This window comes from Prunus mume, linkage group LG1 (assembly GCF_029339155.1).
Source record: "Prunus mume cultivar Tortuosa linkage group LG1, ASM2933915v1, whole genome shotgun sequence".
In the NCBI taxonomy this organism is placed as follows: domain Eukaryota; kingdom Viridiplantae; phylum Streptophyta; class Magnoliopsida; order Rosales; family Rosaceae; genus Prunus; species Prunus mume.
This window is the reverse complement of record NC_142698.1, coordinates 27,754,906-27,781,461: the sequence shown is the minus strand read 5'-3', so window position 1 is coordinate 27,781,461 and position 26,556 is coordinate 27,754,906. Positions and strand designations below refer to the sequence as shown.

At 38.3% G+C, this 26,556-nt stretch overlaps 1 protein-coding gene and 2 long non-coding RNA genes across 4 annotated transcripts; all 3 read left to right on the top strand.

Annotated features, from left to right (window-relative positions):
- The first annotated feature begins 6,345 nt into the window (after positions 1-6,345).
- LOC103325487 (trimethylguanosine synthase (DUF707)) lies at positions 6,346-12,325 on the top strand. Its single transcript, XM_008227672.3, is given in 16 exon segments — positions 6,346-6,546; positions 6,838-6,996; positions 7,113-7,224; positions 7,302-7,421; positions 8,090-8,194; positions 8,562-8,645; positions 8,742-8,857; positions 9,015-9,116; positions 9,257-9,370; positions 9,502-9,558; positions 10,018-10,037; positions 10,040-10,083; positions 10,248-10,301; positions 10,996-11,070; positions 11,589-11,624; positions 11,883-12,325. Coding segments are annotated over 15 exon segments (1,152 nt in total). The 5' UTR covers positions 6,346-6,546; positions 6,838-6,976; the 3' UTR covers positions 11,976-12,325.
- A 985-nt stretch (positions 12,326-13,310) lies between these two features.
- On the top strand, positions 13,311-13,662 carry LOC148921491 (uncharacterized). Its single transcript, XR_016123283.1, has 2 exons — positions 13,311-13,408; positions 13,493-13,662. It is a non-coding gene; the product is annotated as an uncharacterized LOC148921491 (long non-coding RNA).
- Positions 13,663-18,965: 5,303 nt separating this feature from the next.
- On the top strand, positions 18,966-22,413 carry LOC148921490 (uncharacterized). Of its 2 annotated transcripts, none has more exons than XR_016128528.1 (6): positions 18,966-19,221; positions 19,340-19,456; positions 20,509-20,769; positions 21,236-21,300; positions 21,443-21,493; positions 22,121-22,413. It is a non-coding gene; the product is annotated as an uncharacterized LOC148921490 (long non-coding RNA). The 2 variants fall into 2 exon arrangements; XR_016128529.1 differs by having other exon boundaries at positions 20,506-20,769.
- Positions 22,414-26,556: the final 4,143 nt, after the last annotated feature.

The following is a 26,556-nucleotide window of genomic DNA, read 5'->3' as shown; positions in this document are numbered from 1 at the left end:
CAGCTTCAATAGGAGAAAAGGCTAGTCTAAACTTTCCCGCTCCCCTAATAAAAGCACCATGCTCATCACGAATGACCGCCCCAAGACCTGTGAATAAAGTCTTCTTGTCCCAGGACGCATCCACATTTAGCTTAAGAGTAGCTTGGGGGAGGGAGCCACCTCTGAATAGATTCGGACCCCCGCGAGCTAGGTTCCTCCGCACCATGCCTATGTAGCTTGACAACCTCCAGTAGTTCTACTGCTAGAGTTCGCCCCAAGCAATTGTTTGTTTTAGGCATACATTTTTTCCTTCAAAAACAAAGGCACACCTGCTTCTCCATAGACTCCAGCATAAAATGCTGATGTGAAACCACACCCAATTAAAATTTTCCTTGTACAACTTACTAGTCACTCCAAGCAGCCACTCATCGATAGTGGTGATACTTTGCCTATCAACCCGATAGCATAGCACACTTCCAAACCAGACACTTGCGGTCCAATTACAGAAAAACAGTAAATGCTCAATTGTTTCTAGCTCATTTTCACAGACCGGGCACAATGGGGATAAGCCCAAATGCCTACGAAAAAGGAGAGCCCTTGTAGGAAGACACCATTTGACTGCACGCCACAAAAAGTTTTGATTTTTGGGGTTAGAGGGGAACACCAAATGAGCTTCCACACCTTCTTAGAAACAAAGTGAGATCCCGAGGCTTTCAAAGGCTTTTGAGAAGGACTGTGGCAAGGATGAATCAAGTTATATCCAGATTTAACAGAGTAGCAGCCGGACACACTAAAAGGCCAAATCAAGCGATCAGATTCACTCGCCTCCAACAGGCATGGCTTTTATCCTTCGAGCATCACAGAACCGAGATTCTCCCATTGAGAGATGATAAATCCCAACTTTTGGTGACGGGGTTAATGATTTCAAACACTAATGCATATTCGTCCACTATCTCATCATTTATAGGATGAAGTAAGCCATCTGGCGACACAGGAATCCATTTATCAACCCATAGCCTTACCCTGGTTTCATTTAAGATCTGCCATTGAGACCCCCTTATGATCACTTTCCTGCCCTCCAGCAAGCTAGCCCACTCCCACGATGCTCGAGCACCTTTGCTAGCTTGAATAAAGTTACAAGAAGGAAAGTATCTGCTTTTCATCATCAAAGCCCAAAAAGAATTTTGATCTGTCAGTAGTCTCCAGCCTTGTTTAGCAAGTAAAGCCCGGTTGAAATCATGAATATTCCTAAATCCCATACCTCCCTCCATTTTTGGCATGCCCAGCTCCGCCCAACTAATCCAATGGATTTTATCTTTTCTTCAGACCCCCCACCAGAATTTTGCTAGCATCCCATCCAGCTCTCTACAAAGACCCCCTGGAAAGAGGAACACAGACATGGGATAGATGGGGATAGCTTGTGCCACAGCTTTTGTAATGATTTCACGGCCAGCATGAGTGAGCAGCTTTTGCTTCCATCCCTCCACTTTCCTCATCACTCTTTCTTTGACAAAATTCATCGCCTCACGCTTTGATCTGCCCCACATGGTTGGAAGCCCCAAATACTTCCCCGGGTTATCCATTGGAGAAACATGCAGAATGTACCCAACACTCTCTCTGAGATGTTGAGGAGAATTAGGACTGAAATAAACACTTGATTTTTCGAAGTTGACCACTTGCCCCGATGCATTGCAATATGAATTCAAAATATTTTCAACAGCAGCACAATTTCTTTCAGCGGCCTTTAGGAAAAGGATAGAGTCATCCGCAAAGAATAAATGGGACAATGTAGGGGCATCACTGCTGAACTTGATCCCTTGCACATATTCCCTCTCCACAGCTTTATTTAGCATAATTGATAGAACGTCACTGACTAGGATGAAGATATATGGGGAAATAGGGTCACCTTGTCTAATACCCCGGGACGGCTTGAAAGGGTTCCCTGATTGCCCATTTAAAAGCACAGTGAATCGGACCGAGGTGATACACTTCATCACCAGACGCACCCACGAATGATCAAACCCCATTTTCAACAACACTTCATTCACAAAATCCCATTCGATTCTATCATAAGCCTTATTCATGTCTAACTTTAGTCCCATCTCATAAACTTTAGTCTTTTTCCGGAGTTTTAGAGCATGAAAAGCTTCATGAGCAAGCAAAATATTGTCTTGTATCTGTCTTCCTGGGATGAAAGCACTCTGTTGCGGGGTTATAATCTGAGCTAGAATTGGCTTCAAGCGATTAGCAAGAATCTTAGAGATGATCTTGTAAGTGAAATTACATAGAGCTATAGGCCGGAATTGAGTGACAGTTTCAGGGTTTGGTACCTTAGGAATTAAAGCAATCTCAGTCATGTTTAAGCCTGCAGTAGAGTCTCCTTTGAAAAAATCTTTAACCATCGCGCATAAATCCTCACCGATTATTTCCCAATAATGATGATAAAAAATTCCAGAAAAGCCATCGGGACTGGCGCCTTACTTGCTCCCAATTGGAAAGCGGCCTCCTTAATTTCCTCATCCGACCTTTGGAGACCTGATCATTGTTCATTTGATAAGTGATCACATGAGATATGAAAGCAAGGACATCCCAAAATTCTTGACCCCAGCAGAAAAAGGTCTTTGAAGTAGTCTTCAAAGCCTTACGGACTTGACCGTCGATTTCCCCAGACTCCATCCATCGCCTTAATCCTGCTCACTCTATTTATCCTTCTCGTTGGAGGGTACAATGGTGGAAGAAAGCAGTGTTCGAGTCCCCCTCCTTTAGCCATTGGATTCTCGATCGTTGTTTCCAAAAACTCTCCTCTTGCCCCCAAACCTCATTTAGCTCCATTTTTATCTGCTCAATTATTCTCTCATTTGCTTCCCGATCACGTTAACAAAGACAAGCTCAACAGATAACGCATCTGTTTTCAACTTGGCATTTGAAAATTTTCCTCGACTCCACTTTCTTAACTCATACCTGCACCTTCTTTGTTTTATATTCCTACAAGCCACTATACCCCTCCAATTATTCATGGTCCAGCTCTTATGAATAATATCTCCACATTCTGGATCAGCGACCCAGAAAGCTTCAAATTTGAACCGGCGAGAGGCTTTTTCCTGTCTTCCTTCGGTTTGGATGAGAATGGGACAATGATCAGAACCCACAGCTGGGAGGTGAGTTGCAACAGAGCATGGCCAAGCCTCCTGCCATCTATAATTTATCAGCCCTCTATCAAGGCGCTCTTGGACCAAAACCCCTTCCGCCCTGTGCCCTCTCCAAGTAAAGGCCTGCCCTTGGAACCCCATGTCCATTAGTTGCATTTGATTCATGAAATCCTGGAGGTATCTTCTGCTCTTATGGTTAAAAGCCCTCCCCCCTTTCTTCTCAAATTCCCAAATAATCTCGTTAAAATCCCCTATACACATCCATGGGAACTCTCCTGGTTGAAGGCAAGTACCAATCCATCTCCAGAAATCAGACTTCTCTTCCTTATAGGGAGTACCGTATATCCAAGAAATGTGCCTACTACGATCCCCACCTTTCTCCGTTACTTCAGAGTTAATGACATTTTTTGAAAAATCCAGAATATGAACCTCCACGCTGTTGTCCCACCAAAGCCCTAAACCTCCAGCCTGACCTAACGGTTCCATACAAAAACTTTCAGAAAAACCCATATCTTGGCCACACTTCTTTAGTCTATTGTGATTCGCCTTTGTTTCCATGAGAAACACAATAGCAGGTCGGTATCTTTTTATGATCTATTTTAGAGATCGAATTGTCAGGTCCGACCCTAGACCCTGACAATTCCAAGACAAATAACTCATGGCAAATTTGCGGCTGTTTTTGGCCAGCCGTCACATAATTCTTGAACCAGATGTTGCATTCTCCTTTGCGAGTCCTTCCTTTTCCAACGTCGCCACCACCCCACATGGATGTCCGTTAAGCCTTCCTCGAGAAGTCATCATAAGAGAGCCTCACTGGACTTGGGGTTTCCCTCACGACTGTATTTTCTTTCTTGAAATGTTTTTGTCACTTGCCTCACGTTTAGAGACTTTGCCCTTTTAAACACTGATTTATTTTTCTGCCACCCAGGTTAGCATCCCTTTAATACCCATCCTTACAAAGGCCTCATCCATTTCTCTATGATGGGTGCTGAAAAGCAGAGGCTGAAATTGTGTCAAAAGGGCTGTTAAAAATGGGCTCAACGGCTATCTCATTTGTGAAGCCCATGTTCTCCTCGTCTGCCTTTCTCTCTGAGTCCGGTGCTGCCCTATCAGTGACAAAATGTTTTCCAAAACTATTTGGGTCTTGGCCCAATTTAGATGGTCCTCAAAGAAATAGGCCCATTCTCCCATGGGCCATGGCCACCGACTTGACATTCTCCTCCACCAAAATAACCTTATTCTATCTCGCCTACCTACGCCTGACACCTCGAGTTCCAATGGAAAAGTTGCAAATCAGTATTTAAAGTAGAGAGCAGATGCTCCTTTACCTTTTGCTTCGACATACGTTTTTGGTGGCTTTGGTTTGCTAGGAAGGATCTGTTGTGTCAGCGTTTTGGCGATGAGAAGCTCTGCATTGCATCAGCCCATTTCCAAAGCTTCAGGTTGTACCAATTGGTGGTGTGTAAGGTGAGGCGTACCCTTGCTCTCTTCTCGGGTTGGCCCACACGCCACCAACACACAGTTAATCACACCTATTTGTCCCCTCGCCTCCGAACTCCTCTTGGAGCTTGTGTGTTGATTGAAGCCTGGCATCACGGATTGCTCTGGTTTCATCCAGTCACCATAAGCTGTGGGTTCAGAGTTTTCCTATTGACTACTCTGGAGCAGCAAGTTCTCTGGAGATGACCAAGTTTACCACAGTTGAAACAAAAGTCTGGCAGCCGCTCAAATTTGAACTCCACCCATGTTCCTTGTCCTTCCGCACGAGGCAGCCAGAAACCTTGAGGAAGAGGATTTTTTGAATCAATCAGAACTCTCATGCGCAAAAATCCTCTTGAACCTTTTTCCCAGGGATCTTCCACTTCCTTAACCTCTCCCAACTTTTCACCAATCTTAAAGGCGTTACCCGCTGTGAGTAAATTCAAAGGGATTCCATGGGCTTGAATCCAGTAAGCCACCTTATGGAGTGGAAGTTCCTCTATGGCCATGTTGCTTGGCCATCGTTGGACATTAAAGCAGAAACCCATTACAGACCAGGGACCTTCATTTATAATCTTATCAGCCATATCCTCATCTTGTACCACCACAGTGAAGAGATTATCCCTAATGTGTGAAATTTTTGCTTCTCCGAAAATAGCCCACGCATTCTGAAGAATAGTTTTAATGGCTCCTCTGTTTGGAATTTTCCTTGCGATGATTGCTCCTGCCAGTTTTGGCCCACTCTCTAAATTCGAAATTCCTAGCAACTCCTCCAACCTTATAACCAAATCTTCCATGCGGGCTTGGCCATCATATAACACCACCCTCGGAGCATAAACCAGGTAAAGATTTCTTGATGGTGTTTTTGTGTTGGGCTTTTTGGTTTTGGGAAAGCAAAGTTTTGAGCACTTGATTTGTGGGCGGACTCAGATACTGGGGTTTTGTTGGTTGTTTGGATGGGAGAAAAGAAACGAGCATTGATAACAAAAGGCTAGAAAAGCTACCCAAATAAGCAACTTCAGAGAGCCAATACTCGCCATTACTCCTCTAGAAACCAGTAGTTGGACAACATTTACTCCTCCCACTGACTCTTCCCCTCCAGATCTACAATTGTCAGAGATCTGCCTTCCAAGTGTGGATTGTTTCCCATACAGAGTGAAGTTCATTAAGACCCTTGCCCGTACCTTTTTTGACGAAAGTGCTTGTGAGCCCAAAACCAGATTTTGATTTGGGAAATTTTTCTCACACCTAGGTGAGGGTGCTCCCATTGTAGAGAGAGAGAGACTCTTTTTTTTCCCCCATCAAATATGACACAAGAAACCATATTGGCAGGAAAATTTAAAGATTTGCAGTAACACAATGTGGCATATTAACTTATTTTTACGAATTTCTTTAAATTATCACACGTGTTGAGTGTAGAGTTTATATTTTTAAATTTAATATTAATTATCATAACGTTCTATAATTTGAGTGAATTGTCACATGTCAAGTGTTGTTACATGGTTAATACACATAAATGCCAGCCGTTTGGCATACCAAGGATTGGGTGTCTTTGCCAAATTTTGGTATTTTTACAATTTCTTTATCTATCTTAGGTATTTTTATCATTTTTGTGTGTGGAAAATTGCATATAGACACAAAAGAACAAGTATACGACAGAGAAATGAAGGGCGTCATGAGAGTTTGGCGTGTGCACCTAAAATGCAATGTTAAGTCTCGTACGTGGCGCGCATTTAAAAAAAGATGAGAAATGAAGAGCAGGTACGTTTATCAAAGCTCGAACCAAGAGCAAAGCGGCAATTTGATCAGCCTATACAAAACTGGAGCAAACCTTTTTTGGTAACCAAAACCATAAAAATACCAAGTGTAGCCGCGAAGGTGTTTGTAGGCTGTAGCAGTACATTCTCTCTTTCTCTCTCCGATACGATCGGCGACGCGCGTAAGTTTCAAACCCTAGAACCTCTGCAATGCCATTCATGTCTTTGAATTTTGATTTCAAATTTTCTGTTTGTTGAACGAAGACAATATGATTTTCATTTTTGTTCGTTTTCGTTCATTTCGGTTGGTTTCAATACTTTCGTATGCTGCAATTGAATTTTATTGCTTAATCGAACGTTGGGATCATTGGAAATTTTGATCTTTTCTTATGTTGATGAAGAATGCGAATGTGATATGAGGAAGGAGCAGGGGATGAATGGTGAAATTGATTTGTGGTTTTGTGTTGATTTAGGAGTCAATTTCGGGGCTTGTTAGTTTGATAAAAGATTGTGAGATTGAAGAATGCAATATTGGCTGAAGAAGTTGCTGAACCAATCGAGTTTTTTCTGGGAGTGTGAGCTTTTGAGTTGAGTCTCAGAGACAACACCAATATGGTCAATGTACATCGTAGGTGCGTATTAATAAACTGATGCAGAATGCCAGATGCTTCCTAAAGATTGTTATTTTTACACTCTGTTCCTCATCAGTTTTTTTCTTTGAACTTTATTTATTTATTTTAATTTTCAGTGGGGTTGGTAAAAAATCAAATGACAGTGCCAGGCTAATTTTCACTACGACATTGGGAGCTGTCTTTGGATTTTTCATTGGCGTATCATTACCGGCAGTTTCTCTAACCAAGGTATATTGGCCTTCATCAGTGTGTGTCTAAAATGAATTGGACGTGCATATGTATTTGATTTGTTTTAAACTCCACAGATTAGGTTTCCGTCAAGCATTATAACATCTCTTGATGTAGCCTTCACCGAATTACGTAGACCTAATCCTCCTCCTTCAAACAGAAGTCTTGAAGATGAAGGATCAGAGGGTGTCCCTAAGGTGCCTATTGTGCTCACTCTGAATATATGTGTTTATTGTTGATTTTTCATACTGTTTGTTGTAGAAGATAGTGATAATTGTAGGAACTCAATATTAATATTGGTGACCGAATGTGTTGTTTTGCACAGTACTTTTTATAATCCTACCAAAGGACACTATGCCATTAGTTAACTAAAATTCCTCTAATAAATAGTTCCCAAACTTGTTAGACCTATATAGCATATAGCATATGTTCATCAACGCATTTTCATATGTGTACTAGTTGTCTGACCAAATAAATTTCGTCTGATTTTCTTTGTTGAACTTTATAATTCAGATAAGTACAGGCATTGAATTTGACTATTAGATGACTGATTTTGGGTTATGAAAATCCTTTCTTAAAAAATTAGTTAAGTGAAAAATCATACTTGTTGATCCTTGTTCATCTATCATGTTTATTGTCATCACACCACAAAAAGGAACTATTACAGCCCTCTCTTTCCTAGAGGTTTGTCCTTGGTGGAAATTATTCCGATTGATATTGTTGCATGTTGCTGAATTTAGTGTAGTTGGGGTTCTTGATTTTTATTGTAATAAAATTTTGTTCCTGGTGCTAGTGATGGTGCCATAATTCATGTCCATTGCATTAAGTAATCGTGCTTCATACTATTTTGTTAATTTTCTCACAGATATATGTTCCAACAAACCCTCGTGGTGCGGAAACACTACCTCCTGGAATTATTGTTCCACAATCTGATCTTTATCTGCGTAGATTATGGGGTGAACCCAGTGCGGTATGATATTTAATGGTTATATTCAAAATAGCAGTGTTGCACATCTTTTAATTTTCAAAATAATTTTATTTATTTTTATGAAGTAGCCACATGTCTGAATGAATTAGGATTCATGGGTTTTGCTTTTGAGTGGAAAGGAGGAAGTCAGGAGATGGTATTGGAAGGAAAGATTAGTTGGGCGAATTAGTCAAATTTCGGATGCATATATTGTCTGTATGCGTCTATATCACTGTGTAACCTTGGAGTAGTTTTCCAACTAGTAGTAGTCCTACACTTACTCTCCAGCTTGGGGACCATTGTTGATTTTGCATGTTGCTTATTTATCTGTCTGTGAAAATGCTTGTAATAACGATTTTGAATTCTGCAGGATCTGAAAACAATTCCTAAGTACTTGGTATCATTTACAGTTGGTATTAATCAGAAAAAAAATATTGATGCAGCAGTAAAAAAGGTTTAAAAAATGTGCCATTCCTATTTTCTTTTTCTTTTTCATTTATTGATTTGATTTCAAGAGTACTGATGTTCATTCATTCTCACATTTTGGTAGTTCTCTGAGAACTTCGCAATCTTGCTTTTTCACTATGATGGTCGGACTAGTGAATGGGATGAGTTTGAGTGGTCAAAGAGGGCAATTCATGTTAGTGTGAAGAGACAAGCAAAATGGTAAGTTTTAATGGTGTTTTTCATGGTTTAAAGTTCTCATTTGTGTAACTGTTTCCAATCCGAAATCATTTTAAACTAGTTGCAGTCAGTTTTAATTTCTTTACAGAATCGAGCTTTTGCAGCCTTTTGTCATGTAAATACTTTTCAATGTTTGCAGGTGGTATGCAAAAAGGTTTTTGCATCCTGATATTGTAGCAGCTTATGAATATATTTTCATTTGGGATGAAGATTTGGGACTTGAGCACTTCGATGGAGAGAAGTAAGTTTCTCTTTCATCAAACATGGATTTTTTTTTGTTCACCCATCAATCATGGTTTTTAGTCTTGATTTTACCATTCATGTTTTTTACTCATTCCCTTTTACCTTATTCTCCAATTGATGCTCTGTGTGATTTACCAGGTATATTCAGTTGGTCAAGAAATATGGTTTGGAGATCTCTCAACCTGGTCTTGAGCCCAATAATGGACTGACATGGGAGATGACAAAGAGGAGAGGTGACAGAGAAGCTCACAAGTACTCTCTCTCCTCTCTTACTCAACACCCCTTTCCCCTTATACACTGACTCAAATCATCATGCAGCTATAAAATGCGCCATGTTTTGAAAATTAATTTCAGCATTTCTTTATGTCTGGGTTGATAAACAGGGATACAGAAGAAAAACCAGGCTGGTGTAGTGACCCACATCTCCCTCCATGTGCTGCGTATGCTCTCTCTCTCTCTCTCTCTCTCTCTCTCTCTCTCTCATGTACCATGAGCAGCCACGTGTGTGAACATGTTTGTTGTGTTCATGCATGTATCCATGTTTGTGTGAGCTCGCGTGCTCTAAAATAATGTGGATATGCCTTGCCTGGTACTCTAGTGCTTATCTTGACAATGTGCCCATTTATACGCTATGCTATTTACTGTTTATACATTTTATTCAAATTTTTGGGTGCTTCAAGCAAAAAATTGAGGAGATTATCAATTTTGTAAATATGAGCTTTATTCAGTTGAAGTGTTTATTAAGTTGTTTGGAGGTTAAGCTTTGTTAATAAGGTTATACTGAAATATTTTGCATGATTAAATAAACAACTTTATTTTATTTTATAGTTCTGGTCTCAAAATTTAGTCAGAATGATTCTAAGTCTAACAGTTAACATTTCCATCTGAACATCGTTCAGATTTGTGGAAATAATGGCCCCGGTTTTTCTCGGGAAGCTTGGCGGTGTGCATGGCATTTGATTCAGGTATGGTGTATTGTTAATTTCCGGCTGGGTTATTCATACAGAATGATGACATACAACAAGATCTTTTCAAATTTCACAATCTTCTCTTTTGAAGGGATTTTATGTTCTTTTTCTTTGTTAACTTCCCTTTAATCGATAATAAAATGTTTTGTTTGTGCTTGTAGAATGATTTAGTGCATGGATGGGGATTGGATTTTGCTCTCAGAAGATGTGTAGAGGTAGACAGTCTTTGCATTTTATTGTTCCTCTTCGTATTTTTTAGGATGGCCTTACATGGTTGGTTATGTTTCAATTAATCAATTTTAAAGGCTTGGTGAAATACACAGTTTCATTTCATGTCTTTGTTGATTGGTTACTGCCACCCTCCATTTCATTACCTGCAAAATACTTTTTAATACAAAAACATATTTTTACAACTTTGTTTAGAGATACTATTCTAACTGTTGTCTGAAAGTTCACTTCATGATACTATTGTTTCTTTTGTCTGAAAGTTCAAAGCTTAATTTTCGTATAGTGTCTGCAGAGGGTTTCCTTGAAACAAAAGAAACAATGTATTGAATCAATGCAGGCAATGATTGTTGATTTGTTGTTGGGCATGTGTCAACACCAAGGAACTTGTAAATAAATGCCAACCCAATTCCATTCCAAATGATAAATAGTTCAATGCTTAAAATACAAGCATGAAATATTAAACAAAATTATGCCTTACCTATTTCTTTGATAGATTATTTATGAGCTACGCTGTCAATGTGAGTGCCTTATCTATTTTTGGAATGCAATTCATCTGGAGTAGTAAAGTAGGCATGTGTTAGCTTGTACTATTAATTGAAGCATTGCAATTGCTAGATGAGCTATGCCTTTCTACTCTGAGAAAACCTTAAGACTTTTGTTTTTTTTTTTTTGTCTCACCAGCCTGCACATGAAAAGATTGGCGTAGTTGATTCACAGTGGATTGTTCACCAATTAATTCCTTCTCTTGGGAGCCAGGTGAGTGATCATTGGTATCTGTTCTAGAGAGATAGCCCATGTATGCATACACACATTTATGAGCATATCGTATGTAGACAATGACAAAAAGAAATCATACATAGAATAGGCAGGGTATAGTAAAACTTAAGAAAGTGGTACGTCTTGCTTTGGTTAGGTTTAAAAAATTATGTGAAAAGATAGATATCTGGTAATTTTTAATTTTATGTAGGGATAGATATAGGTGGAATGGCGCAGCATATTAGTAAGGACCAAGACCCTGCTTTTATTTTATTTTATTTTATTGGGCAGAACAGGACCATGCTTTTTATGTGATGGTGTTATCAATTTGTTTGGCGTGAGGTCGTTATCAACTAGTTTTCTACTTCTAAGTTGGTAAAAAGCCAATGGATGTCTCTACCTTGCATGGGGTGCTCATATCATCTTGTAGCTACTTTTCTTATGTTTAACACGTTGTCTTATTTCCCTAATGAAAACCTGTTAATCTTGATCATTCTTAAATCATCATCAATTTTCAGGGAGATCCTGAGGATGGAAAAGCTCCATGGGAAGGGGTACGTGACATGGTATATTAAGTTCTTATCATACATTCTACACTTCTTCTTAGCTATGTTCTGGATTATTGAAATGTATGTCTTTATCGTTATGGTAGACTTATAACCCATGATTTCATCCGCTTTTTTCAATGCATTTACTGGTTTACTAGTTTAACCTTTTCATACTTCTGAGTTAAAAAATTTGCATTCGTAATTGTTGGGGAAAACTATTTCCATTTGACCGTTTTACTTTCTTTCCTGGTGTTCCTCATGCAGGTAAGAACACGGTGCAAAAATGAGTGGGCTGAATTCCAGGCTCGCCTCCTTGGCGCAGACCAGGCATACCTTTCTCAGAGAGGAAGGGGGTAAATACAACTTTATCCCCTTAAACAAAAGCCTCCACCCCAACCCACACCCACCCCTTTTCTCATTTTGTACATGTTTTCACTTGGCGAGAAAGGGGGTGGGGTGTGTCGAAGAAGAGTGCAATTCCGACTGTAATATTTTCTCCCTTTGCTAAGCCGAATTCTATGTATCTTACACGTTGTTAGTTTTGTAAGAGGAGAGAAATTTACCCTGCCTGAGATAGAGTTTGTTGAGTATCTACCTTGTGCGTTTCATAGAGGGAATTGTGGTCTGCAAAGGCCAATTTTGTATTGATTTTGGAAGTAAGCTATTTATATACAATACAGCACATCGATCAATGCCAACATTTTCAATATCGCTGGTTGCTTTTGCTTCTCAGGTCTCTCAAAGTCCTCTGTTTGAATCAAAATCGATTTTGAGTTTATTCATCGGTACGAAAGAGTCAGTACATTGATGAACTTGCGTCCAGACACTAACTAGGAAGAACAAACAATTAAAGACACTTTACATGTACTTCTATGGTTTATCGAATTTTCTTTTTCTCCTGATAGGAATTAGGGTTTCCATTCTCCTCAACATCTTTTTTGTAGTAGTTAAATTCAAATTTCTTGGCAGTTGCACCAAAGTAGTCTTGTAATGGTTTTTTTTAATTATTTTATTTTTAATACAAGTGATAGTCTAAACTATAAGAAATTTCTCACACACACTATAAGGGTGTTATGTGGGTTCGAACATGAGACCATTGATCTATAAGTCAATACCCTTTCTCCTAGTTAGACCCCGTTTGTAGTAATGTTTTAAGAGTGATAAAAATGCGCCTACAAAAAAAGTTCCTAGAATACATATTCATAAAATTCTATAGAAACTGATGCTAAACAATCTGAAAATAATCAAATCAAAATAAAAATATATTAAAAAAATGAAGTTAATATAAATGACTAAACTGAAAAAATATTAACACTATAAATTAGCGAATTTTTTATTTTTGGGTTTAGTAAGTTGTACAAACTCAAATCGAACTAATGACATGTCTAGTTAAGACCAACGAAAGAAGAAGAAAAGAGTGGGCTCGTTTGGTACAGGGGATTGGCTTGGACTGGACTGGCTAAAGTTTCTCCCATGTTTGTTTCACCCTGTTCTAATTTTAAATGGGATTAACTAATATTGGGTCCACCAAAAATACCTCCTTAGGTAGCTAAACCTAGGGGTGGCATTTTAAACCGCAAAAATCGAAAAACCGCAAAAACCAACCGACAATTTACCGCAATGAAACCGCAATCACGGTAAACCGAACCGCATTTGCGGTATTAAGAACCGAACCGCATTTGCGGTTGCGGTATTTGATTTTCAAAATTTGCGGTTACGGCAAACCGCAAAGTATAGCCACACGGATGATGAAGTTGAATTTTACAAGGAAATGGAACATATGACAACTTGTAAGTAATTAGTTTATTTATGCTAATGTTATTTATGCTTCTTCTTATAATAAAATATACTAAACTATGTTGTTTTATTTGTAGATAACATTGGTGCTCAAACAACACAACGGGGTTCTTCAAATCCACTCACCACCAACACTTGAGTTTGTAACATTGGTGCATTGCATTTTCCTTTTAGTTTGTAACTTTAATTAACTTTGAATTGGATTTTTCATTTTTGTTGTAACTTTAATTCATTTTGCTTTGCATTTTCCTTTTGGTTTATAACGTTAAAGGATTTGGAATTGGAATGCTTGAGAAGTTTAACTTTAATTGGAATGCTTGGAATTGTAACTTTAATTTTCTTAGGTTGTGAATGCTTGAAAAGTTGAAGAGATTGTGAATTTATATATGTTTGAGAAATTGAGGTTGTGTATTTATTTATTTAGGTTGTGAATTTATATTTTTGTGAATGTTTGAGAACTCGCGGTTTTAAACCGCAATGCGGTAAACTGCAAAACGCGGTCGGTTTGCGGTTTCAAAAATCACCAAACCGCAAATAGTCGGTCGGTTTGCGGTTTGAGTAAAAATTCACGGTTACCCAACCGCAACCACCCCTAGCTAAACCCGTCTGGAGAGGAGGGACTAACAGTCCCGACGACCCAAGCAACTAGCAACCACACCCAATAGCCCACAACCAACGACCGACCACGCAGCAGCCACAACCACCATCCCCAACCACCAGATACAACCACCCACCATGACCACTAGCCACAGCCACCCAAGAAGGAGACGACAGAATAGAAGAGGAAGAGGAGAGAACATAAAATTTTCTAAAAACAAAACAGAGAAGATGAGAGAAAATGGAGAAGAAGAGATGAGAGAAATTTTTCGAAAAAAATAGAGAAGAAGAAAGAAAATGAAGGAGAAGAGGAAAGAAAATGGAGAAGAAGAGGAGATAAAATTTTAGAATAAAACAGAGAAGATGGGAGAAATTTTTTGAAAAGAAAAGAAAAGTAGACAAAAGTAGAGGAGAGAAAATGGAGACGAAGAAGATAAAAGAGATGCAGAGGGGAAGAAGAAGAAAGAGATGCAGAGAGGTTCGTCCAAAAATTAAAAAACGAGATGCAGAGAGGAAGAAAGAGATGGAGAGAGAAGAAAAGTCAAAAAAATATAAAAAAAATCTAACTTTTCAGAAGAAAAAAAAAAGTCCTAGTCAATCAAACATACACCAAACATAGTACAAATGTTATTCAGCTTATGCCAGGCCAAGCCAATCCAAGACGTATTAATACTTAATTCAGTCCATGACAATCTCCGTATCAGCGACTCCTTAGAGCTATTCCACGGTGCAGCCCGGCCGAGGGGGAAAAAATTCGTTCCAATGAGAAGCCCAGGCCCGGGGTGTGGGACCCACCAACCCGGTGGCCCAAGGCAACTTCCGCCAAGTCCAAAAGCGCGGTAGGGGTGGCGTCATGACGACGTCGGTGGCGTCGTCGCGTGCAATTCAAATTTTTACCGTTGGCGCGTGCAATGCACGCGCCAATGTTAAAAATTTGAACGCGTCTTGTTGACGTCGTACGCCAGCCCAACGGGTGGAAGACACGTGGCACGCCCAGCGCTCGATTTGATTCCAAATGTTCATCCAACGGCTGGTGATTTTTGGATAATAAAATTATGAAAAAAAATCGAATTTTTTTTTAAAAAAAATACTAAAAAATCCTAAAAAATTTTGATTTTTTTTTCCTATAAATACCTATAAATACCCTTCACTTTCAACACCAATTCTCATACATTTTATTTTACTTCTACAATTACTCAACATTGTTTTCACTCTTCACTCAACATTTTCTTCACTCTTCACTCAACATTTTCATCTCTTTCACCTTGTAATTTTATTTTTTATTTTTATGGCTTCTTCTATTGAAACCGGAGGGGCGTGGAGCACCATGGAAGATGTTTCTTTGTGTGAGGCTTGGCTCCGAGTTTGTCATTGTCCCTTGACAGGCAATGAGATGAAATTTTTCCATATGTGGAAAAAAATTCATGCCGAATTTTGCGAAAAAATTCCGGACTCGCCTCGTACGGAAATGGCTTTGTCGAGTAGGTGGAAACTTCTCAACAAAGAGATGGCAAAATGGAGAGATGCCTTGGCAAAAGCGATGAACTTGTATAGAAGTGGGGAAAATCGTACTAACGAGGTAAGTATTTTGTAATTTTCGTTTTATTAAGTTTAATGTCCTAATATATATATGTTGTTAATATTTATTGCATTGTCAATATTTTGTTAATATTTCTTGCATTTCAAATATTTTGTTAATATTTCTTGCATTTCAAATATTTTGTTAATATTTCTTGCATTTTCAATATGTTGTTAATATTTCTTGCATTTCAAATATTTTGTTAATATTTCTTGCATTTCAAATATTTTGTTAATATTTCTTGCATTTTCAATATGTTGTTAATATTTCTTGCATTTCAAATATTTTGTTAATATTTCTTGCATTTCCATTTTTTTGTTAAATAGCTCATTCAAGCACAGATGTGGTTCGGTGCAACCGGGGGTGGCAAAAAAAAATTCACCCATCATGAATGTTGGGAGGTGGTGAAATATTGTAAACGCTTCAATATTATTCCCACGGGTCCCGACGTTGTGTTAAACGAGACGCCTCTCCGTGATACAACGACATCGGATTCACCTCTCGATTCCCCTATGAGTGAAGACTCACCCATCCAAAAGGAACCTGAGGCCCATTGGCCGAAGGCTGCGAAGGCAAAGAAAAGCGGGTAATTCAAGCAATCATAATTCAAAGTTTTTGGAGGAAATTGCAAGGCAAAACGGCATAAGAATTGAAATGGAGCAAAAATGCCAAGATATGGAGGTGGCAATTCAAGCCGAGTGTGCACGAGAAAAGGAGTATTTGCGCAAAAAAGATATGGAGAAGACGGATTGGGAAACTATGGCGATGGATACAAGCCATATGTCCCCTGATACAAAACAATATTGGAAGCTAGAACGAAGGGATGTTATGAGAAGAAGACTTTTCCAGGATGATGGGCCTAGCAACACGGATTGGTTAAATGATCAAAACCATTAAATTAGTTGGCATACCTTTTATGTATTTTTATTTTTCTTGTTTTCTATTAAAGTTGGTGTACTTCATGTTTTTTATTTTAGTAGTAGTAATTCTTAATGACTTGTATTGGATTTCTTTATTTAATAAACAAAGCCTTCAATAAAAGACAATTTTATTCAACATATTCCATACATCAAACAAAACATAATTAAAATCAAAACAAAAACTACAAACAAGGCACAATAATAAATAAAAAAACAACACAACCAAACCATAAGCAATACTAAACAACACAACCAAAACATAAGGCCTAAAACATAACCAAAGCATCTATGCTCCATCATTCATCTTCATTCCCTTTCACCGTCCATAAATGCTCTATCAAGTCAAGTTGACGGCTTTCATGAATATACGAAGATTGCATCTCTGTATATCGATCTATCATCCGGGTCATCATACGATCGTCCCTCACCAACGGTTCCGGCTCAAACGGTTCTCCATTTGGCCCCATGGGCCTTTCATAAATCCGGGTCAAGGCCGTGTTTATTGGATCCGGTTCATAGACCTCTCCAGCATCATAATCGTACTCATCCTCCACAATCATATTATGGAGGATGATGCAAGTCATCATAATGCTTCAGAGGATCTCCTCATCAAACATACGGGCCGCACCTCGAACAATCAACCATCGAGCTTGAAGGATGCCAAAACACCTTTCGACATCTTTCCTGTATCCTTCTTGATAAGTAGCAAATAATTTTTGCTTATGGGATCGGGGATTCGGAATGGATTTGACAAATGTGGTCCACCTTGGGTAGATACCGTCAACTAGATAATACCCCGTCTGGTAGACTGTATTGTTGACTTCATAGGTAATATTGGGGCCTTGCCGCTCAAAACATCGTTGAAAACCGGAGATTGACCCAGGACTTTGAGGTCATTTTGGGCTCCGGCAACTCCAAAGAAAGCATGCCAAACCCATGTGTCGAAGCCAGAACGGCTTCGGGATGATACTTTTTGTGCATTTTCTATTTCCGTAATCACCTTGCCAGGCAGTTGGGCAATTCTTCCATTGCCAATGCATGCAGTCGATGCTACCAATCATTCCTGGAAATCCTCGAGCTTCGGCTTTTTATAGAAGCCGTTGGAGGTCCCTGGGAGTAGGTCTACGCAGGTAGTCCCTAGTGTACAGATTTTCAACTGCATCACAAAATCTTACCAAAGCCTCCAACGTAGTGGACTTCCCCATTCGGGCAACCTCATCCACCTGATCAGCAGATGCTTCATACGCCAACATGTATAACAGCTGTAAGCTTTTGCTCCGGAAGAAGGCCCAAAACCCCAGTAGCATCACACTTTTGAACAAAGTATGCATCATAATTGCAAATATCATGCATGACTTTATTGAACAAATGAGGTTGCATTCTAAATCGCCTTCGAAAATCAACATCAGTACAAAGCAGTTGGGATAAAATAATCTTCCAAAAGATTCTTACCCCGAGAATGCCTATATCATCCACATTCGCGACGGCCGACTTGTGAACCACGGCGGCGACCTTGGTTCTCTTCCTCTTCCATTGCCACTGCTATGAGAACTTGTTCATCAACTTGCCTCTGCAACTCATTGATTTCATCGGCTCTACGGTTTCTCTCCTTTCTTTCTCTCTCATGCCTCTCCAAGCATCTCCTATATTCTTCCATTGAGAATGAATGGAGTATGAATTCTAAACTCTAAGAAATGAAAATATTGAAAGATGTGGTGTGAGAGGTATGAGGTGAGCCTCTGGTTTTATAGAAAAATTTGGCAAGATAAAGATGCCACGTGGCTTGATTTGATTGGATGAAAATCTTATCTGAAATTTGAAATTCATCCGAAATTTGAACCCAAATTTATCTGAATTTTGAATTTTGAAATTCATCCGAAATTTGAACCCAAATTTATCTGAAATTTGATTTTTGAAATTCATCCGAAATTTGATTTTTGAAATTCATCCGAAATTTGAATTTTGAAATTCTTTCGAAATTTGAACCCAAAAATTAATCTAAAATTTGAATTTTGAAATTCATCCGAAATTTGAACAAAAAAATCTTATCCCGAAATTTTATCCGATTATGAATAGTCTTGACACGTAGGAACCCGTAAATCTTATCCGAAAATATTATCCAAATTAATTATTGAGGTAAAAAAATTGTGAATAAAACAAAAAATGAATAATCTTATAGCAAGGGTGAAAACACAAAATTCGGATTTTGTAAGGGCAACTACTATTCACATGAATAGTAGCTGCCTAGCTCCCCCTTTGCCATGGCTAAGGGCAAATGGGTGGAGTTGCTCTTAGTGTGTTATAACTAAGTTAATTGAACTCTTCTACCTCCACTCATGTGAACAGTGTTTCGAAACCCACCTAATGAATATTTGTGTAAAATCACCATTCCCAAATTTCTTATACTAAAATAAAAATCTAACCGGGCAGCCAATTGGTTGTGTACCCGCCAAAACGACATTGAATGAAGTCCATGCTGTCTCGTGCCCTCCCTTCCTTGTCCAAAAATGAAAAACTCAGAGGAAGACAAAGAGACGCATATGCGCGAACGAGATGTGACTCTCTCTCTAACTCTGACGCAGGGATCTTCTTTTCTCATTATGAGAGAAACCAAAAATGAGCGCGATCGATCTAAACCCCTACGGCGACGAAGCATTGTGCTCGTCTTTAAGCTCGCGGTGTCGACGACGAAATCGAAGCGGCTCTTCAGGTTCCTAGTTTCCCTTTCCTCAGTCGTTTCGTTTGTTAATTGTGTTTGGTTGCAGAGAAAATGTTACAAAGAAAGACAGGGAAAACGAAGGTTGAGTATAATGTGATGAAATATGCAGAAAGTCGAGAAGGCTTTGACGGAGAGTAGTTGGGCTATAGAGTTGCAACGAATGTGGAGATTAAGGGTCGATTTGTGGAGGAAGCTCCTAAGCTGCCCAAATTGGCTCAGAAAAAAGGTGAACTCAAATCTATGTTTTTAAATTTTAAATTTCATTTTTGTTTTTTCAATTGTTGTGTTTAAATTGAAATTTTATGAAAGATGCTTGATTAGATATGATTTGGTTAGTCACATTCAATTCTGCCAGTGATGAGATTTTGTGTAGAGATTAAGTGTGATAATATCTCCAAATTGATGCCATATTCTTATAACAATGATTCTGAAACAAGAGTGCTTCTTGTAATGGAACAAAACAATCTTCATCAATGAAATAGGCTTACTGTAGCAAAATCTGGCAGGAACAAGACTAGGAAGTTGAGGTTGGGGATTTTATTTTATTTTTTCCAAGATAGGACACGGAGGAAGCTAATTGGAGGCAATTTGATTCTAAAACGACTGGCATAACAATTGGGACTCTGAAAATCCTTGCAGATAAAGGAACCCAAATTTGGTGATTTCTTAGTTGGTGGAATAGCATCAGTTTCTCTAACCCTAATGACCTGGCCTGTGTTGATTCTCCGGCTTGATATTGGAGGTCATTTACTTTTCTCAAAATTTACAATCTCTGCATTCTGAGAAAAAATACAAATTTCTGAGAAGGGCTTCATGTCATCTGCTTTTTGTTAATTCCTTCTACTATATACCATTTCATTTTTAATGCTCATATTTGACCCTCAAACAACCTTTTAACATGTTACCCTGCTTCAAAACTTTACTTGCCACCGTATGATGTTTCCACTGCACTGTTGGTAGCTGATGTGAATTTTGCTCCGATAACGGAAATTGAGTCATACTTGGGTCAATTGTTGATCACTAATTTATAGATACTTGAGTCATACTTTTCGATCACTAATTTATATCAAGAGCTGAAATGGCTGTCAGGGGCAAGATACTAAATGTACATACCTAGACTTATATCTTCAAACCTAGATTTGTTGATTTCTATCAACTCTATTATGTCTTAAGACATTGTGTAGATTCAATTTTTTTTGCATGCTGTCCAAAGTTGACAAACTCCACACTTATAACACTAAGCTGTTTGCTTATAGTTTCAATGCCACACAATAGCAGGTTACAGGGCTGTCAAACGAAAAACTAGAAACGCGTAATGACGTCGTTCTTTTCCTGCCTGAGAGGATTCAAGAAATACCATATGGAACAAAAATGCAGCCAGAAAAGCTGGGGGATGGGGAACTTCAGCTTCTTATAAGACAAATGTGTCGTATGTTGGAAATTAATTTCAGCATTTCCTTATGTGCCTGGAATGATAAACAAGGATACAGAACAAATACCAGGCTGGTGCAATGACCCACATCTGACTCCTCATGCCGCGTATGCTCTCTCTCTCTCTCATGTACCTTTCTAAGCATGCACTTGTGTTCACATCCATGCTGGGTGTGTGCAAGCATATAGTATGTCTGAATTCCGCCTGCTCTAAAACAATGTGTGTATATCTTGTCCAGTGCACTCTGGACAATGTGCCCATTTATGCACAATGCTATTGATTGTTTGTTTCTTTACTTTAATTGTTCTATTCTTTGGGCGTTTCCTGCTAAAATTTTATGAAAATGGTCAATTTTGTAAATATGTGGCTTATTCTGTTGAAAAGTTTGAGAAGTTTACTAAGTTTGGATGGTAAACGTACTTGAAAGTTTTGCAAGATTAAAAAGCAACTTTAGCTTGACAGAAGATTCAATAGCTGGAAGGAGATGATATTTGTTCTTTCTCTTAGTTTTTGGTCTCAAATTGTAGTCATAATGATTCTAACAGTTAAAACTTCCATCTGAGAATTGTCCAGGTTTATGCAAATGATGACCCTTGTCCTTTCTCGGGAAACTTGGCTTTGCAGGGAATATGATTCAGGTATGGTCTATCGTTAGAATTCATACATAATCACTTACAAACAAGATCTTTCTGAATCACACAATCTTCTCCTCTAAAGGATTTTTTTTCTTCTTTAACTTCCTTGCAATTGATAATGAAATGCTTTGTTGTATGCTTGTAGAATGATTTAGTGCATGGATGGGGATTGGATTTTTCTCTCAGAAGATCTATGGTTAGCAGTTTTTTCATTTTGTTGTTTGTTCCTCTTCTTCGTATTTTCTTTTCTAGGATTTTTGCTGTATGATATTTGCCTTGAATGGTTGTTTTTGTTTCAATTGCTCACTTTCAGACCTGCACTAGAAGATGCTTGCTAGTACAATAGTAAAGTCGTTGTTTAGTGATACTCTTTTTACTTATGAATAAAAGTTAAAAGCTTAAGTTTCATTTAATGTCTGCAGAGGATTTCCTTGAATTGAAAGAAATGAAGTATCGAGATTAAGTTGGACTTGCTTGGACTGTATGCATCAACAGGAAGGAATTTGAATATAAGTGCCAACTCAATTCCTGTCTAAATATTAAGCAACAGAATCATGTCTAAATTATTTGTTGGATAGATCGTTTATGAGCTTTGCTCTCTATAGGAATGCCTGTCATATATGAACATTTTATTTGACATGTTTATGAGACAGAGTAGCTCAATGTGTGGATTATAAAAAATGTAGCCCTGTCTAATTTTTGGGATGCAATCCTCTAGAATGGTAAATTAGGCATACTAGCCTGTACTATTGACCGAAGTGTTGCAACTGCTAGATGCTCTAAGAATCTTGTTTTGTCTGTCTTTTTATTTTTCTCTCACCAGCCCACACATGAAAAATTGGCGTGGTTGATTCACAGTTGATTGTTCATCAAGCAATTCCTTCTGTTTGGAGCCAGGTGAGTCATTATTGTTATCTGTTACACCCATTATATGCAAATTGTACATAAACATGTACCTATCCTGTGAAGGGTCTAGTAAAACTTAAGCAAGGGGTACTTCTTGCCTTAGTTTTAGAATATTATACTGAACGTGAATGAAATGCTTTATTGAATGCTTGTAGAATGATTTGGTACATGAATGGGGATTAGATTTTGCTCTCAGATGATCTGTAGAAGTTTGTAGTTTTTCCATCTTATTGTTTGTTCCTCTTCTTGTATTTTCTTTCTAGGTTTTTGCTGTTATGTTATTTGCCTTATATGATTGTTTATGTTTCAATTGCTCACTTTCAGACCTGCACTAGGCAGTACTAAAGGTTGATATTTAGTTTAGAATATTATATGAAACGTGAAAATGTCGATGCGTGGTAAATTTTTATCTTATGTAGGGATAGATATAGGTGTGACTGGGGGCAGAATACTAGGAAAGATTTCTCTACCTTGAAACGTCATAGTATGGGGTGAAAGTAATCATATCATCTTGTAGCCACGAAGGGGGTGAGTTGAAGTAGAGTCCAATTCCTACAAGTTTACATGCAGAAGTTAACTGAAAGAAATAAAAAATTAAAATTAAATTACGTATACTAATTAAGAAAGGAGATTACAAAGTGTCAATACAATTATTCAATGTTTCACCTGTCCAGCTGTTGTTAGAATTTGTCTATGTTTGTTTGAGGTTGCCTGCACACAAACAATGTGGATGTATCTTGCCCGAAATCTAGTGCTTATCTTGACAATGTGCCCGTTTATGCAGTATGCTATTCACTGTTTCTTCATTTGCTTATTTGATTCGAGTTGTGGTGTGCTTCTTGCAAAACTTACAGGATATATAGATAATGGTCAATTTTGTGCATATGAGCTTTATTCTGTTGAAGTGTTTACTAGTTGTTTGTTTGGTCGGTACACTTACAAGTTCTGCAAGATTACAGAAACAGCGTTAGCTAGAAGGAAGGTTTGTTTGCTGTAGAGTGATGGCATTTGTTCTTTTTCTTAGTTCTGGCCTCAAAGTTTAGTCAGAATGATTCTAACATTTTACACTTCCATCTGAGCATTGTTCAGATTTATGGAAATAATGCCCCCGGTATTTTCTCGGGATGCTTGGGGTTGTGCATGGGAAATGATTTGGGATGCTTGGTGCTAATGAATTTGCATGCAGAAATTAACTAAAAGAAGTAAACAGTTAAAGAAAAATTACATATATTCATCAAGAAACGAAATTACATAGTGTCAAAATTTTGGTACAAATATTCAATGTTCATCTCCTTGATACAAATTAATATTGAGTCACATCTCCTCTAATATTTATGATAATTGAGTCGATGATCAATGGCCCATTAACTCATCCACAATCGAATAGTTGGAGAAGCCGTTGATGTCTTCTTCTAGAGGTTGGTAATTCCCCATATTTTGGAAATGACTTGGATTACAATAAGCTTCCATTTCTTCTCCATTAGTTGATTCAGCACCGACCTCAGAAGTTGGAAATGGCACTTGGCTTTCATCTGTAGTAGCAATGGCTGTGGCAATGGCCATTCCCCGGCTAGGTCTGGAAATAATTCGTCCATGTCGTCGTCAATGGTCGGAGAATTGATCAAGTATCCTTCTTCATCACTATCACTCAAGAATATCAGAGTGTCGTGAGGACGATGTAATCGTGTTGTTTAGCAACGATCCGATGTTCATCAGAATTATTGTTGACCATCTGAATATCATTCACCAAATTACTTGGCTCACAAGCTTCTATTACGCCATCAACAGAGTCGGCACCGACCGAAGAAGCTGGCAAGGGCACATGATTTTGATCGCAATCGTGGCGATCTGGTAGTGGCCATTCCATCTCACTGAAAATCATCTTAGTATCATCAAGAGTAATAATATCATTGATCATCATGTTATTATCATCAGGGAAGTAACTACTATTTATGAACTGATCATCATGATTATTATAAGTCAACTGGTTATTACCTTTCTCATCATCAGAGACCACAAGAGTAGTAGGAGAGCGGTAGTTTTGTGGTTCCAGATTCATATTTTCTTGTGATCCCATTTCTTGCTCATCTTTTTTCACTTTTTTGCCTTTTGTTGTAAGACTGGGCTTGGGCTTGGTGAGCATCTTCTTCTTTGGATATTGATGTTCTGATAATGATGAGGAACACTTCCTCTTGTTTCCGAACAACCTCTCATTCTTTCTCAGCCGACAAATCACATAATCGAAAGCGCAACCCTCACCAAAAAGACTATATTCCTCTAAAAACCACCCACTGTGTTCCTCGGACCCTTCATTCTCGTAGCGGAATTTTCGTTTATGTCCGATTTCATTCCCCTCTTCATCATAAACAGCATCACAACGTTCGCCACTCCAAGTCCTCCTCCGAGCCCAACCTTGCGGTTGATTTTTTGGGAACCCGCTTTGGAGGATAACGTGTTGAGTTTGGAGAAGAAATACAATTCTTAATCATGGGGATGGAGTTGCTCTCCTCCAAAGCCGTTCCAAATCTCGGAGGGTTCGAACTCGGTGCCGAAAATGTTGAACTTCCGGATAATGGTGTCATACGTTGCCATTAGAGCCTTTTTCTCTACAACCATCTTGTAGAGAAAGAGAGTGATGAGTTCTTGGTCTGTGGGGCGGAAGCGGAAGCCGACACGATCATCGGAGTCAGCCATATCCTTAATTATCAACAACAATATAGAACCCTAGGTTCTACGAGATTGATGAGAATATAGAGATTAGGAAAGCTAAGCTGAACTAGGGTTTCAATTTGAGATGTGGAGTTGTTTCCTTATCAGATGTGGAGGAACTTAGAAGAGAGAGACCTTATATTTATAGTCAGAGTGAGTCAACTGATTGTTTGCTCATCATATATGGAATCAGATCCCAAATGCATTAATTACAATTCTCGGATTGGAGGATTTCGAAACTACTTTGCCACAAATTAAGGAAAAGTAAAATTAGCCGTTGGGAGTATCAATGTTTGTCCGCACCACACCCTCTGTTCCAGTGGTGGCTCTTGACTCTTCAGATTTGCATATCGGTTCGGGTCGGGTCGGGATTTGGAGCCTAATAGGTAGTCGAACGAACGATGCCGTGTTCGGTTTTTTGCTTTGCTCTGTAAATAGTTTGGATGTGTCAGAATTTAATAACTAAAACGAAAACTGGATTTGGAAAAAGACAAAAAAAGGTTCGTTGTTTGTTTTTGTGTAGTTTATTATTAATTAGGAGCGAGTGTGAGTTGCTAATTAATAAATACGTTGAGTTTTTTTTTACTTTTTTAGGAGAATAAATGGGTTGAGTTTATTTATTATGTGTATAAATTTGTGTCGTTTATTATGTGTATAGAAACATTCTACTATGGGAATTACTGCTGAGTTATGATAATGATCCAATTCATCAGACTCTGAGATAATAGAATTTAGATACTTGTGAATAGTGCAAGCCTCAATCCATCTCATAGTAACACAAAGAGCATCTCCAGCATTGGATCATTTTTAATTTTCAACCCAAAAAATAACTTTTTTATTATAATTTTTATTTTCTAAAAATAATAAATTAACAATTCGGTTCAAAATCGAAACTGGTCAGATCGACCAATTCAGGGCAAAACCAAATCGGTCGATTTTTAAATTTTTTTTGCCTGAACTAGACCGGTTACATAGTATTAGTTTTTAGTTCCAATTTGAGGTGAAAATCGAACCAAACCGTACCCACCCCCTAATCATATCTTCAATCCACAATAACAAATGCACTGCAAAGTCTTAACCCATAAAAAAAAAAAAATTAATGCACTGCAAAGTCATTCCTAACTTATGTTCTCAAAGAGGGGACTGGCCTAGAGAAGATCATATATCAGTGGCTTTTTTGAAAAATTGATATTGTTTTATCTGTTTTTTAATATTTTATAATTTGCTAAAAATTGGCCACTATAACAACTTATTTGTTGTGTTAATGGACTCTAGCCTAGTAGAAATGACCTTGAATTACTAACTAGATCTCAAGATCGACCCACAAGACCATCCTTCAAGACACTTTGAGAGTACGGGTGAGAAAACCCCCTTCCCCAATATCATGTATATCAAATTAAAAAATTACTGTTCTTTGTGACTATAATGATATGCAATTACAAGACTAATCTATTACCACTGATTATTTATCATTCAGCAGTAATTCCCATAGTAGAATGTTTCTATACACATAATAAACGACACAAATTTATACACATAATAAATAAACTCAACCCATTTATTCTCCTAAAAAAGAAAAAAAAAACTCAACGTATTTATTAATTAGCAACTCACACTCGCTCCTAATTAATAATAAACTACACA